The sequence below is a fragment of the Lissotriton vulgaris genome, chromosome 3_1 (genome assembly GCF_964263255.1).
Source record: "Lissotriton vulgaris chromosome 3_1, aLisVul1.2, whole genome shotgun sequence".
Lineage (NCBI taxonomy): Eukaryota > Metazoa > Chordata > Amphibia > Caudata > Salamandridae > Lissotriton > Lissotriton vulgaris.
In genome coordinates, this window is record NC_141689.1 from 1,418,196,503 (window position 1) to 1,418,209,686 (window position 13,184).

Genomic DNA, 13,184 nt, shown 5'->3' on the forward strand with positions numbered 1-13,184 from the left:
GGTGTTCTTAATGTGTTATTACATCCTATACTAAAGTAGTAAAATTCTAATAGGTTACCATGGGTCAGTGATTTGATGTTATATGCATATCGGTGAGCCAGAGGACTAGTTGTGTGGGCACGTGAAATGAATGCTGGTACTGAACTGACATTTTTTTACTTTATAACGAGACTTTTTACAGAGCTATGGTACAATCTTCATGCAGTGGTGCTGATACTGCATAGGGAGGGATCTCCTCTACAAGCAACTTCTCCCCTCAGAATGACTGAGATTCATTTTCTCATGATATGGGGCATTGCTTCTATCTGTATCCCTTGTCATCAGTGCCCCCTCAAAGCATGGCCTTGGCTTTGTTGTCACCACCAGCACAAGGGCCATCTCCAAACATACATACACAAACCAGGGCTGAGTGAGGTCTGCAGAAGAGATCACCACAGGGTTAGAATATCCACCCAGTCAGTCAAAGGCTGCAGGATCCTTAGTTTTATGCATGGGGTTCCCCCCAGAAGTCTTGGAGTCTCATATCAACGTTTTATAATATGCTGGCGACTTTGGTATTTTATATATACTTAAGTAAGGATTACAGCTGCAGCATGATTGGGCACTTATTATGAAATTAACCATGTATTAATGTAGCCAAGACCCTAGGGCTAGTGTTTATTCAGAGTAGTGCTCCATACTTATGACATATTGTCAGAAGGGGTGACTTGGTGTTAAAATATATATATAAATATATTGGAATGTAATTCACAGATAATCTCTCTTAATTGACACACCTGGTAATGTGCTGTTTTAACATGCTATCCACAGTGTGGCTCAATGGTTAGAGCGGCAGACCCTGATGCGGAGGTCTAGCCCGGGACCAGGGTTCAATTCCCCGGCTCGGCGGGTCTTGGGCTCAAAATTCCACGGACCTGATAATTCTCGCCTAGGTGCCTATTCCAATCATGGAGTCCCACTCTGCAACTCTGGGCAATAGCTTGCCTAATCTCCACAACGGCCCCCGCAACGCTAAGGATGCCTGGCCTCCACCTTGGGGGTGCCCAGGAGTGGACGCCTCACAGGGAAAGCCAGGATGGGTACCCCAGCGGTATTCGTACAAGCGCCTTGAGACCCTTGCGTGTGAGTAGTGCGCTATACAAGTATCATTTTACATTTACATTTACATTGAACGCACCTGCCAAGTTCAATATGACATACAAAGATGCTTCTACTATCTTGTTAATCATGGCCTACAAATGTAAAATAGCACTTTACCCCTCCTGCCACCCAGCCACAATCTGAGTCTGTTTTTAACTTTGTCACTTGAGGCGAAATTTTGGAAGTCAGCATTAGGCCTCCACAACTGCACTGTACTTGAAGCCCTTTGGATTCAGTTTGGGCTGTGATCTCTGAGCTTGGTGTCTAAGGCACACAGTACTGCCAACAAGCATTCAAAATGCAATAGGTCTTGCATTTGTTAGAGTTGGAGTTATTGGCATTATAAATTCCATTATTCTTTATCTACCTATGTTGCATTGTGCAGTACCATATGTGGCCAAAAAAGATCCCTGGAAACCCCTAGCCTGGGACTGCAAACCTAAAGATGTAGTAGTAACTCTACTATCTTTAAAATGTTGTAGAGCAGAATCTGCCTTGGTCCCAAAGAGTCTAGAACCATCAAAGGGAAGATCCAACAGTGTGGCTTGAACATCCGGAGAGAATCCTGATCCTCTCAGCCAGGCATGCCTCCTAGTTGACACCAATGAGCCCATCACCCTAGCAACGGAGTCAGCTGTATTAAGCCCGGACTGAATCACCCGACGGGCTGCAGCTTGAGTGTCCAACAGCACCCCCACGAAGTGGCCCTGGACATCCTCTGACAAATTAGGAATCACATCCTTAGCTGAGTCCATCAACGCATGGATGTAGCATCCTAACAGGCATGTGGCGTTAGTAGACTTCAAAGCTTTACTGGCCGATGAAAAGATCTATATAGCCGACTGTTCTAGCTTTTTGTAATCCCTATCTCCCGGAGTGTAGGGAAAGGAACCGTAGGATTGTTTCGAGGAACATGAAGCTTGAACTACCAAGCTCTCAGGATAAGGGTGTGTTGACAAAAAAGCCAGATCCCCAGGTGTAACTTTGTATCGCTGTTCTACCGTTCTGGATACAGCTGGGGCAGACATAGGCTTCTACCAAACTTCCAAGATGGGTTCAGCTAAAGCTTAATTGAACGGAAGCAAAGGTTACACCACTGGTGAAGGGTGGTGAAGAACCCCTGTCAAAATATTTGATTTAACCTCTGCAGTGGGCAACTGTAAATCCAGAAGTTCAGCAGCCTTTCTTATAACTGTACGATAGGAAGAAACCTCCTGAGAAGGAAGAGCTTTGGGAGAGGAGAGCTCCCACTCTGGCGATGTGTCCAGCCCACTAGCTTCCTGAAGCCCTTCATAAACATCAGTGGGATCCACTATCGCCCCTTCCTCCACTTCATCCTGGTGCTCCTGGACTTCCTCCTCTTCCAGAAGCCTCTAATCCTCCCTCCTTGATCGTGTCTTTGGTATTGGCATCTGCGGTGCCCGATGTGGCGCCGGTGACTTTGGAGCCGGTGTTGATGGAGGCCTTTCAGGATCAGTTGGAGGCGCCGCATGAAGTCAGAGCCCTACGGCACGGGAGATTAGTCTATCCTTTCCTGGGATGGGATCGGCGTTGAGAAGCTCGGCATTGGAAGAGGCCAAGTTGGAGTCATTGGCATGAAAGGCCTAAAGAGAGCCTGGGCATAATGATGGGGTACGCCCATATTAAAGGAAAGTGGTCCTACTTAGCCACCAGGTACACCTGATGAGTTAATTGCCCTGGCAAACATGTCTTACATTGCATTAAAAATATGCAAAGGATCCGCACCTGGAGCAGGAAAAGGTGGATATGGATCTAGAACCGCCTAATCTGGAACTGTCCTAAGTCGTAAGGCTGGTTCTAGCCGCGGTGCTAGAGACACCGGAGCCAGGGGCGGAGTGGTCAGAGTTGAATGTCTCGCTTCCCAGGGAGCCGGAGAGTCCCTCAGAGTTGGAGAATGCAGCGTAGTCACCTGCGGTGAAGGGGAAGGTGAGATGTCATCCTTTCTGTGACACTGTAGAACTGGGGACCCCGACTTCGGCAACCTATCTTTAGCAGAGCGACGCTTGAAGCTATGATGCCGCTTTTTCTTATGTTTCCTCAATGGCTTTGAGGTGTGTGCAGCCAGTGACTTCGACCTTAACTTAGTCCTCTTTCGACTCCTCTTCTGCTTCTTCGCTCGAGCCATGAATAGTTTTGTATCCTTGTCTTTGAGGGCCTTGGGGTATATCTGGCGAAAGGAAGAGCATCCCTTGACGTCGAGGTCCGACGACAGGCACCAAATACAATCATTTTGGGGGTCAGTGATGGACATATATCCCCCACATTCCCTACAAGATTTGAACACTGACTTTTTCTGTGTAGCCATCGCACTGCTACACTTACAGATCGACTTTCACAATGTTAAACTACAAAGAAAGGAAGAGTCCTAGAAAAAACGTTACGCGTCGACGGTGCGTGAAAAAGGGAACAAGTGCATAATTGTTTCTTTTAAATGATTGTCTTGTTCTTATTTTTTCCTTTTTGTATTTGTTTTTTGTATTGTTTATGTGGACTGAAAAGTCCATTAAACTGAATTAAAGAAAGTTACTGAGCTATTATCGACAAGCCAAAACAGGGAAAATTAAAAAAGGAAATTAATGGTTTATGGTACAGCACTTTGAGGAACTTCGAGCTTAACAGTTAGAAGACATTAATTCCCAAAGACCTTCCCACAGAAATGGAATAAGTTCCCTTGGCAGTTGCACTCTAAAGCTATAACCCAGTGGTTTGTACGCCCTCTTCTGCAACCATCCTCTAAGATGATGCAAGCCACCATTTTGTACGTAAGCTACCACAATTAGTGTTGCACATTAGTACTTCCTGCGGGTCATCGGGAGCAGACTGCTTCTGTACAATGGCTTTTAGCTCATCTCAGTTTGCAGCATGGGTCTTTGTTATGAACGTTTTTATTTCAGAATACGCAAAAGGCAGATGTTGCCACCTGCACTGTGTCATGGAAGACTGTCCAACCTGAGGAGCCTGAGACATGCCTCAGATATTTAGCTAAGCATAGCCATATGTGGCACATTACTCATACTTGGGCAGATCACAGGCAAAGAACCAAAAGGCAGCTGTCGCAGAGCAGCAGCGTGCTGAAATCAATAAGGGATTTTACAACTGAACGTTTTGTGATGTCACCACAAAAAGTTCACAGTCCACAACCAATGAAGATTATTACCAGCAGAAAAATGTACAATCCAAGCAAGGACATACCTATTCCAGTCCCTATGCCTATGTGACCAATGCATCCCGGCCCAGACAGAAAAAGTACAAGAACCATGTCTGAGTTTGCCTCTGTAACACCAATCACAATGGTAACTGACCAGTTAGGGTGCTGAGTGTTGTGTCCCACTGTTTTCCATCCAATTTTCATGCAATGCAACTAAAAGTCTGAGACAGCAGGAAGGGAAATTTGGGGAAAGGGGTAACATGCCTGCAAGTGTTTGGATGCCTGTGTAGGGAGTCTGTGTCTGCGTATCTATTCATGTGTTTAAATTAAAGGGTGCATGTGAGTGATTGAGTGTATGTAAGATGTCTCACTTTCTGGACAGAGGAATTGCAAAGCCTTGAGGAGGGGACAGGGGGTGGGTGGACATAGGTATTTAGACAAAGTTGGCAAATACTGACTAGATGTGAAATCCAGACATGCCCCTTAGGCTCCTGCCCCAGGGTCTCTGCTCCCACTATGCCTTTCATAGACTGCTGAACATCTAGATATGCTGAAGCTCAAATCAGCTGCCCTTTTGGTGTTAGTTATGTAAGTGAAAGAATGACGACCAAAGTAATAAAGGAAAATATGTATTTTACATGGGACAGAAAACAGATCAAAAGTAGCTTCAGGGAAAAAATGGAGTTACAAAGAGGGTGCAAAAATGCAGGAAAAGGGTGAAACGAGACACAAAGTTCAGCAAACACACTAAAGATAAAAGATGAAAGATGATACTATACAAAAAAGATGGTGTATAATAGCAGAAGTCATTTACTGTTGCTTTTGTTTCCTTGGTGTCATTTCAAAACTTGGATGGAGGAATTTAATCTTCGAGATTTGTTAAAGCTTATCTGACAATTTTATGACTCCTTTAGTCTATGACCAAAGCCAGTCAGTTTAGTTGAATATTTTGGATATATCTGTCCGAACCTGTAAAGTCTCTGTAATCTGAGAAGCTCTGATGCCTGCGCCTATCACATCGTTCTACCCGAGAGATAGCTGTGCTTTACTGACTGACATCATGTTTGTGTATCTTGATGTCCTTTGAAAGTAGATTTTCACTCAGAATATATGATTGAGACCCAGAGGGTATCCTGGCGCTTGACTCCAAATCACGGCACATACAGAGGAGGATCACACAGCCCTGGGAAAAAGGTGGGACTTCAGACCCTTTTTAAAAAGAGACAATTAATTCAACTTCCTTAAAGAAAGTGGGAGAACATTCCATAACTTAGCAGCAGTAAAACTGAAGGAACGACCACCCATCCGTGTCCGTAGAATTAGAGGAACTGCCACCAAAAAAGCAGAGGAAGAACGTAAGGGTCTAGCTGCCGAGTACCATTTAAATAAATTCTGAAGTGCAATAGGCCCCAGTCCATGCAGTGCTCTGAAAACAATGCAGGAGGCCTGAAAGCAAATCCGCTGATTTATAGGCAGCCAATGAAGGTCCCTGAGTGCCAAGGATGACGAAGCGGAGCGCACGTATGACAGGGCCAACTTGGCTGCCATATTCTGGATCCGCTGCAGTTGTTTAATCAGAGAGCTGGGGCCACCTAGAAGCAGTGCGTTACAGTAGTCAAGTCTACTTAGTATGATACTACGCACTACCTCAGTTCTGGCCGGAGCAGGCAACATGGGGAGGATTTTGCGCAGCATTCTTAGAAGCATCATGCGTGTGCTAATGGTCTTGTTCACATAGGCGTCCACTTGTAAATGAGGACCAAAAATAACTCCCAAATTGCGAGCAGCATCCGCTGACTCAACAGTAGCCGTGGTGGTAGGGGGCCAGAAATCAATCGGCAGAGGGCGCGGAATTTTATCAAGTGAACAGTGCAGCACCTCTGTCTTTGACCCATTAAACTGAAGGGAATTATCCCTCAGCCAGCCCGCCGTGGCTATCATACAATGATGGAAGGTCTCTATAGGAACAGCATCCTTGCCCTCAAAGGAGAAGATAAGTTGCGTGTCATCAGCATAGTTTATTACTGTAATGCCAAAGGATTTAATCAGCTTGATCAGGGGGCTGAGATAAAGGTTGAACAGAATGGGGCTGATTGCTGACCCCTGGGGGACACCTTGCCCCACCAATCTAGTATCGGACATAAAAAGAGGCAAAGTCACTACTTGATGTCTATTGTGGAGGTAGGATACTAGCCAGTCCCGGGCCGGTCACCCCATTATCTTCCAATCTCCTGATCAGTGTAGAATGGTTCACAGTATCGAACGAGGCCGACATGTCGAGCAGCACCAGAAATGCTGCTCGGCCACTGTCGACACACGACCGTAAGTCTTCCAAGACAACTACCAATGCTGATTCTGAGCCGTGAGCTGGCCGAAAACCGAACTGGGCCACATCTAGGCAGGCATTCGCCTCTATAAAGTGTGATATCAATTTGGTGACAAATTTTTCCAAGATTTTAATTGGAAAAGGCAGTAAAGAAATGGGCCTATAGTTCGCAGGGCAAAGGGGATCTAGTGTGGCTTTCTTTAATAAAGGGGATACTACCGCCAGTTTCCAACTGTCAGGGACAGTGGCAGTATTAAGAGACTGACAGCAGATCGAGTATAGAAAAGGAAAGAGCTCAGTTTGGAACAACTTCCAAAACTTGTGTGGCAATGGGTCCAGTGGAGAACTCGATGATACACTATTGGCCAAGATACAAAAGTCCTCATATGAAGGAGGGGTGAAACTGGACAACACCGCATGCACCGTACAGTCCCTTGTGACAGCTGGAGTCTGTGTCGGTAACGCCTCTACGGTATTGTAAGTGTTGAGGGCATTTGATGCAGAAAGTCCAGTCAGAATGCCAGCAATCTTGTCCTCAAAAGCAGAGGCTAAAGAGTCGCATAGTGCCTGAGAGGCCAGAATGCTATTGGTGGTGCAGGCAGGGTTAGAAAGATTATTAACAATTTTAAAGAGGGTTTGTGATTTATTGGACGAGTGTGCCAGCACATCCTCTAAATATTTGGCTTTAGCACTTTTTATCTGTGCTTTGTAGCCCTGGAGTAACTGCTTTAGAAGGATTTTATCAGACTCCATATAATGCTGCTTCCTCCAAGTTCTCTCAGCTTGTCTACAACGCAGTTTCAGCTGACAGAGTTCTTTGGAGTATCAAGGGGCGGCGCGATTAGATCTATCCTTTATTTTCCTTAGAGGAATCGCTACATCCAAAGATTCTATTATCTGTAAACAAAGGCTCTGATAGTTCTCTTCTACTCCTTTCTCCAGCGCGAAACCGCTTGGCAACAGACTGGGTAGTGTAGAAGATTTCAAGAACTTAGACCACTGCCGACTAGATTTGGTATTAACGAAACTGTTATCGGTATGAAGGTCATTGGGGAGTTGCAGCGAGAACTGAATGAGGGCATGGTCTGTCCAGCATTGTGCGTTTATGTCCTTGATTTTAACCCGGGTTTCGTCTGCAAAGACAAGATCAAGGACATGACCCCTCGAATGGGTTGAGGACAGCACCAACTGCTGGAGATGAAGGTTACTACAGGCCTGACATAGTTCTTTATAAGCTGAGTCTAGGGGTCCATTCAGGCAGAGATTAAAGTCCCCTAAAATCACAAGCCTAGCATGAGTATTCAATATATCATAAATAAGATCCACCAGGTCGTGCAAGACTGTCGTGACACTGCCTGGAGGTCTATAGCAGAGCAAGCCTGAGTACAAGGCGCCCTTGTGGCCTTTGAACGAAAAGCCCATCAATTCAATGTCTCGGACATCTTTAACCTCAAACTTCCTTAGACCAAGTGCCTCCTTAAAGATGAACCCCACCCCTCCTCCTCTACCATCCACTCGGGCATTATGTCTGATCTTATATCCAAGGGGGCAAGCCAGACCAAGCTCAACTCTACTATCAGCTCTTGTCCAAGTTACAGTAACAAACAGAACATCCAAACCATACGTGTCGATTAGGAGTGATATTTCCAGATGGTGTTTGCACAAGGACCTAACAATAGTTTATCCACTCCATTCTTAAAGTTTCCCAGCTATCACCAGTCAAATTAATAGTAACGTGAATAATGGAGCCCACTTCATAATCATTTTTTAAGAGACCTGTTTTTAGAGCCATGATGCCAGTTGCAGACCCCCAGAGTGAAATGCCCAGTCACTCCTAATTTGCCTGAAAGATGTATCTCATTTACACCTGGGGTCGTATCATGATGGGCTTTGCTATCTCAACGCACAGTTGAGCGCTTGTTTTATGAGCCTCCAGTTATTTAACCAGCTATTTCTATGACTTAATGATTTTTTTTTATATAGCACAGCTAGGAAACAGTGAACAAGCTTTGCCTCATTCTGTTTCTGAGCTGTGCTATCTGAAACTAAAGTACTAACTCAGAAAAAATATAGGGTCTTGTTCAGACGCGGCCAGTGCAGGTAAGCTCGGTGAGGCGATGGAGCGGGGCAGTAAGTCGACAGACGGAATAGGTTTTATTTATTTATTCCATCGTTTGTCGACTCCCCCCGCCACCTCGCCCACCAGACCAAGCTTACCTGCACCTCCCACCGCTGGTGTTGTTTCTAACTTGCATTGGAAGCTTTGTTGATGCCCTACCAGAAAAAATCATTCTCCTTTGATGTACTTGTTCAAACGATACACTTTGAGTACTACACCATAAATAGGAGCCTTGTCTGTGCATCAGTTCGGTCCAGAACTTTGGGTCTTCCATACATCCTTTCTACACAGAAACGTCTAGATTTGTGGTTTATCTCCTAATCTGAACTATACGTGTTGATGATATGATTTTGGGTAAAATGCTTTCGGTATGTTACTCTTGTCGGTTTTAGTTATGGGTGAAATGTATTCCCAACACACACCAAACAATCCAGTTGATTAAATTAACATCTTGTCCTGTCTGTCATACATGCAGAAAAGTAATTTCAGACGATCAATGGGAACTGTCTGCCTCTTAAAAGGGATTACAGTGTTTTGGTTTCCAGTCTGTTCCATACATGCATCCCATTAGTGACGGAGTTTATAATCAATATTTTTCTTAATCTCTTTTTTGTTGCCACTCAGCCGATCTATGCCGGCTTGCATGCTCTCGGATCCCCAACATTATGGGTTGCCACCAGCCCCAAAATTCTTTAATCGTTAATTCTGGTTTAAATTAGGCAATTGATTTGAAGGTTCTCTACATTTGTTGTCTGATCAGGTATTAAAACATATTACAGAAAACTGATTATCCCAACCAACAAAACGTGGAGTGGCAAACTAAAGAAAAGTTACATATTTGAAAAATCCTTTATTATGAATTAATAATGCGTATATTTCACTATGGATTTGGGTATTTTGCTCTGTGCAGCGATTGTTCAGAACCTTAAGATGAATTGTATATTAAAGCAAAGTTTAATGTTAGTTGTGCACAATGAAATGTAAGAAATGTAAAGATTGATTTAATGAATACTTTTTTAAAAATAAAGGATGTAATTTAGCATTTGATCCTCCTGTGTTGTTATATTTTGTCTTTCTCTTTCCTTCCTTTCCTCTGTTTTCTCACTTCCTCTCATGTGTGTGTAATAGCCCCTAGTACGTGTGTAATTTGGATATTTTGAAATTATTATTAGCCAGATGCACAGTGACCTAGTGGCACAGAAACGCAGATGTTTAAGGTCATTAACTGCTGTCAAATGTCCAACGGAAGTCCCTCAAGTGGAGTAAGAGCTATTATTGCCTGTATTTGAGCTAGGGTTATAAATACAATTTGCAACTGTGCATGATCTGTTACGATTCTTGTATCAGGTTGATAATGGAAAACTGTATATCCATACTTGATTAAATGATTTGTAAATGTAAATTGATTTAATATGCAGTACGTGTACTGTCAGGATTCGTTTTCGATACTGACGTTATTCACTCTGTAAGGAGCTTAAGCTTGCTCATAATGAAACACAATATTGATGTATTCAAAAAGTCAGGCAGGCAAAGAACCAAAGAGAAGGTATTTGGGCAAGACCACACTGAGGTCAAAAGCAGACTTTCGACTGGGTCAGAGCCCAATCCAAAAGCAAATTAGTAACTTCTGTCAAAACACTGTCGACCACAAGTCGCCTGCCTTCAGGACATGAATTTTGCTTGACCTCTCTTGGTCATTCTAAATTAATTATTTGTATTCTCAGGAGAACAACCTCATACTGTCTATCACCTTGGCCCGAGTTTCCTACTTAATAAATGTAATTATTGTTTTTGGAAAGGTGTCTTTTTAAGTCTTCATGAAAAAATCTGTACATTGTCCACTGTTTTCTCCTGGCTGTCCCCCATCAACTGTGAAAAGCTCAATATAATAAGACAGATAGTGATGGTATTACAGGATTGCACATCAGTCATAAACAGTAGATTGGTCCAATTTGTCAGTACAATCTTATAGTATTGGTGCCACTCAAGGTAACCAAATAGAGACACCCCACTACCACAGATGTCACAACATAAAAGTTCCTAAGAACTCCCATGTGAAGCCTAGACAAACCACTATACCTCGGTACTCTACAAATAACTTCTAGTTGTCATATATTATTACACAATTATAATTTGAAATCGAATATGACTGCTCAGAGGAAACCTGGTGTCGTTGCTGTGAACAAAGGTCTCACAGAGCCCAAGGGGATTTCACTCCCCTCTGGCACCATGAGGCCTTGTTTTATTTGTTAGGACATTCTGCCCTCAAGTTGCGGAATGTTATAATAGCCTTAGAGCCCTCCATATCTGAACTATACCAGTATTAAAGTTCCGCCCCTTGTTAAATGCCCTCGCCAAACGCTGGAGCAGGCCTTTAATGGCGGAAATAGCCCACTACGGAGGGCTATAAGGCTATATTATGAGGGTACCATGCTTCTGACTTTTCAGCTGTTGGCCCACTTTTTATTTGTGAGGCAGTTTCAGAAAAAATAGTTTTCAAGTCGGTAATGTACTGTATTTTGATGCTACAAATCTAATAATGAGGTTTTATTAGGAGATCAGTGTTCAAGATGGCGATGCCCTTTAGAGACTGTGGGCCACAGAGCGACAAAATCATGAGAGTTTGCTTGTTCCTCACAGATTCAGTAAATTTTGAGTTCCTTAAATCTTTTCTAGAATATTTAATATGCTCAATTTTCCTCCTTACTGTAAATATGAACAGTTTCAAAAGCTGAATTAAATAAAGATGTTTTCCAAGAAATATCTGGATTAGAGTTTTTATGTTATATTTTTAAATGTTGGCTATGCTTTGAATCCAAGACTGTATTTTGTGTACCAGTGTAGTCAATACCGCTCTATGAAATGCATTTGCTTTAATCTCTATCTCATAACGCGGGTCTGTGGTTGTATTCTCTAATGCATAGTTGTACAGCCAGATCGCAGTTGTGTGCCTCCTGGGTAACATTCTTTATTTTCATTTCCATGTTTTAGGAAGGAAGGCCGATGGGTTAAAGAGATACGACTCGACTGGTGGTTTAGCAGGACATGCAGACACAGGCCAAAGACAGAGGTAAATAGTTTGACATTACACTGCTGTGCAATGTTGCAATATAACAAAAACAAGAAAAATGGAGGCTATTAGCAGTGTAAAGCGTTGTTTCTCTGGCTTACTTTCTGTAGCATTCCAGCTTTAGTTAGGAGTTTGTCTCCATGTTGGCAGTACCATATGACTCCAATCCAAGGCTCTTCTGCGAGTTCACCATCTTTATGCGGTTATGCAATCTGACTTCCTCGCCATTCGCACATTATTCCTCCTCACCAATAGCCATACAGCTTTGCCTCTGCTAGCCTTTTCTTTGTAGCTTACTAAGCTCAAGCACTATGATACAATCTCTCATCAAATTTTTCCAGTAAACCCACTTGCACAGACCCGTCTACCTCAAACCACTGTTTGCCAGTGACTCCAGCTAACCACACTTAAGCACCATGACTCCGTTTCACCTCATCTGTACCATATATTTGCACTACATCGCACCATCTCAAGGCACTTGTACACCGTGACTCCAGTTCATCTTATCTACAGCAGTGACTGACTCCTAAAGCCAGTTTCCAACTCCTGCCCTACAACACAGCAAGTATAAAGGTCTTAAAAGTGTTTTAAGTAGATTTCTGAAAGAATATCTCACGGCAAGCTGAACATATTTCAGATTTCCAGGGTACTCATAGGCACCCCCATTATTGCAGTTAGGAATGTACAGTGACCAGGGCCACTTGAATTATATGGCAATAGGGGGCCAAATTACACAGCATGAAAAGTCAAATTATGAAGGACATCCTTGGCTGTAGTCTTTCATTAAAACTTCATTTTAACACAGATTAATATTGTATGGACTAAAGGTTTACCTACTTAATAAACGTCTAATACCCGAATCTGCAACAGAAAGGTGGCAAATGAAACTTTGCAAAGGACCTGCTCCTACACCGCACCACGTGTCATGCTTTTTAAGTAACCTTTGATTGGTTTAACTTAAAAATATTATTTAGTGTGAACATTTGCAAATTATTCAAGAATTGGTAGAAAATGTGACTGTTGCAGTACATTCATAATTATGTGGCATTTGCAATTCTTGCTATATACTCAAATCAATAACTGTTTCATCGAGTCGTCTCACCGTCATCTTCGCAAAGTATACAGAATTTAAGTCTGTGATTGACTGGGTTTTCGCCAGCTAATCATTTCTACACCTTTCATTCCCCCTTCACTTCTTCTGCAGACCCTTTCTCACGAAACCTTGAAGAGAGGCATTGCAGCAGCTCAGTTCTGCTGGCAATGAACAAAATATGATATGTCTCTTGGTCTAAGAGCCTTGCTAAGCAGAACAGAGAGAGAATTTGAAATTTGAGCCGACATTGGCAGAATCGACCAAGGT

General features: G+C 43.2%; 1 protein-coding gene across 9 annotated transcripts in view; it reads left to right on the top strand.

Annotated features, from left to right (window-relative positions):
• Positions 1-13,184, top strand: part of PTPN13 (protein tyrosine phosphatase non-receptor type 13) — a 981,974-nt gene that overhangs the window by 398,542 nt on the left and 570,248 nt on the right. For all 9 annotated transcript variants that reach the window (XM_086961883.1, XM_086961888.1, XM_086961886.1 and 6 more), the window contains one exon: positions 11,746-11,824. In XM_086961883.1, the coding sequence (XP_086818009.1) occupies positions 11,746-11,824 (79 nt within the window). The remainder of the gene's footprint in view (positions 1-11,745; positions 11,825-13,184) is intronic.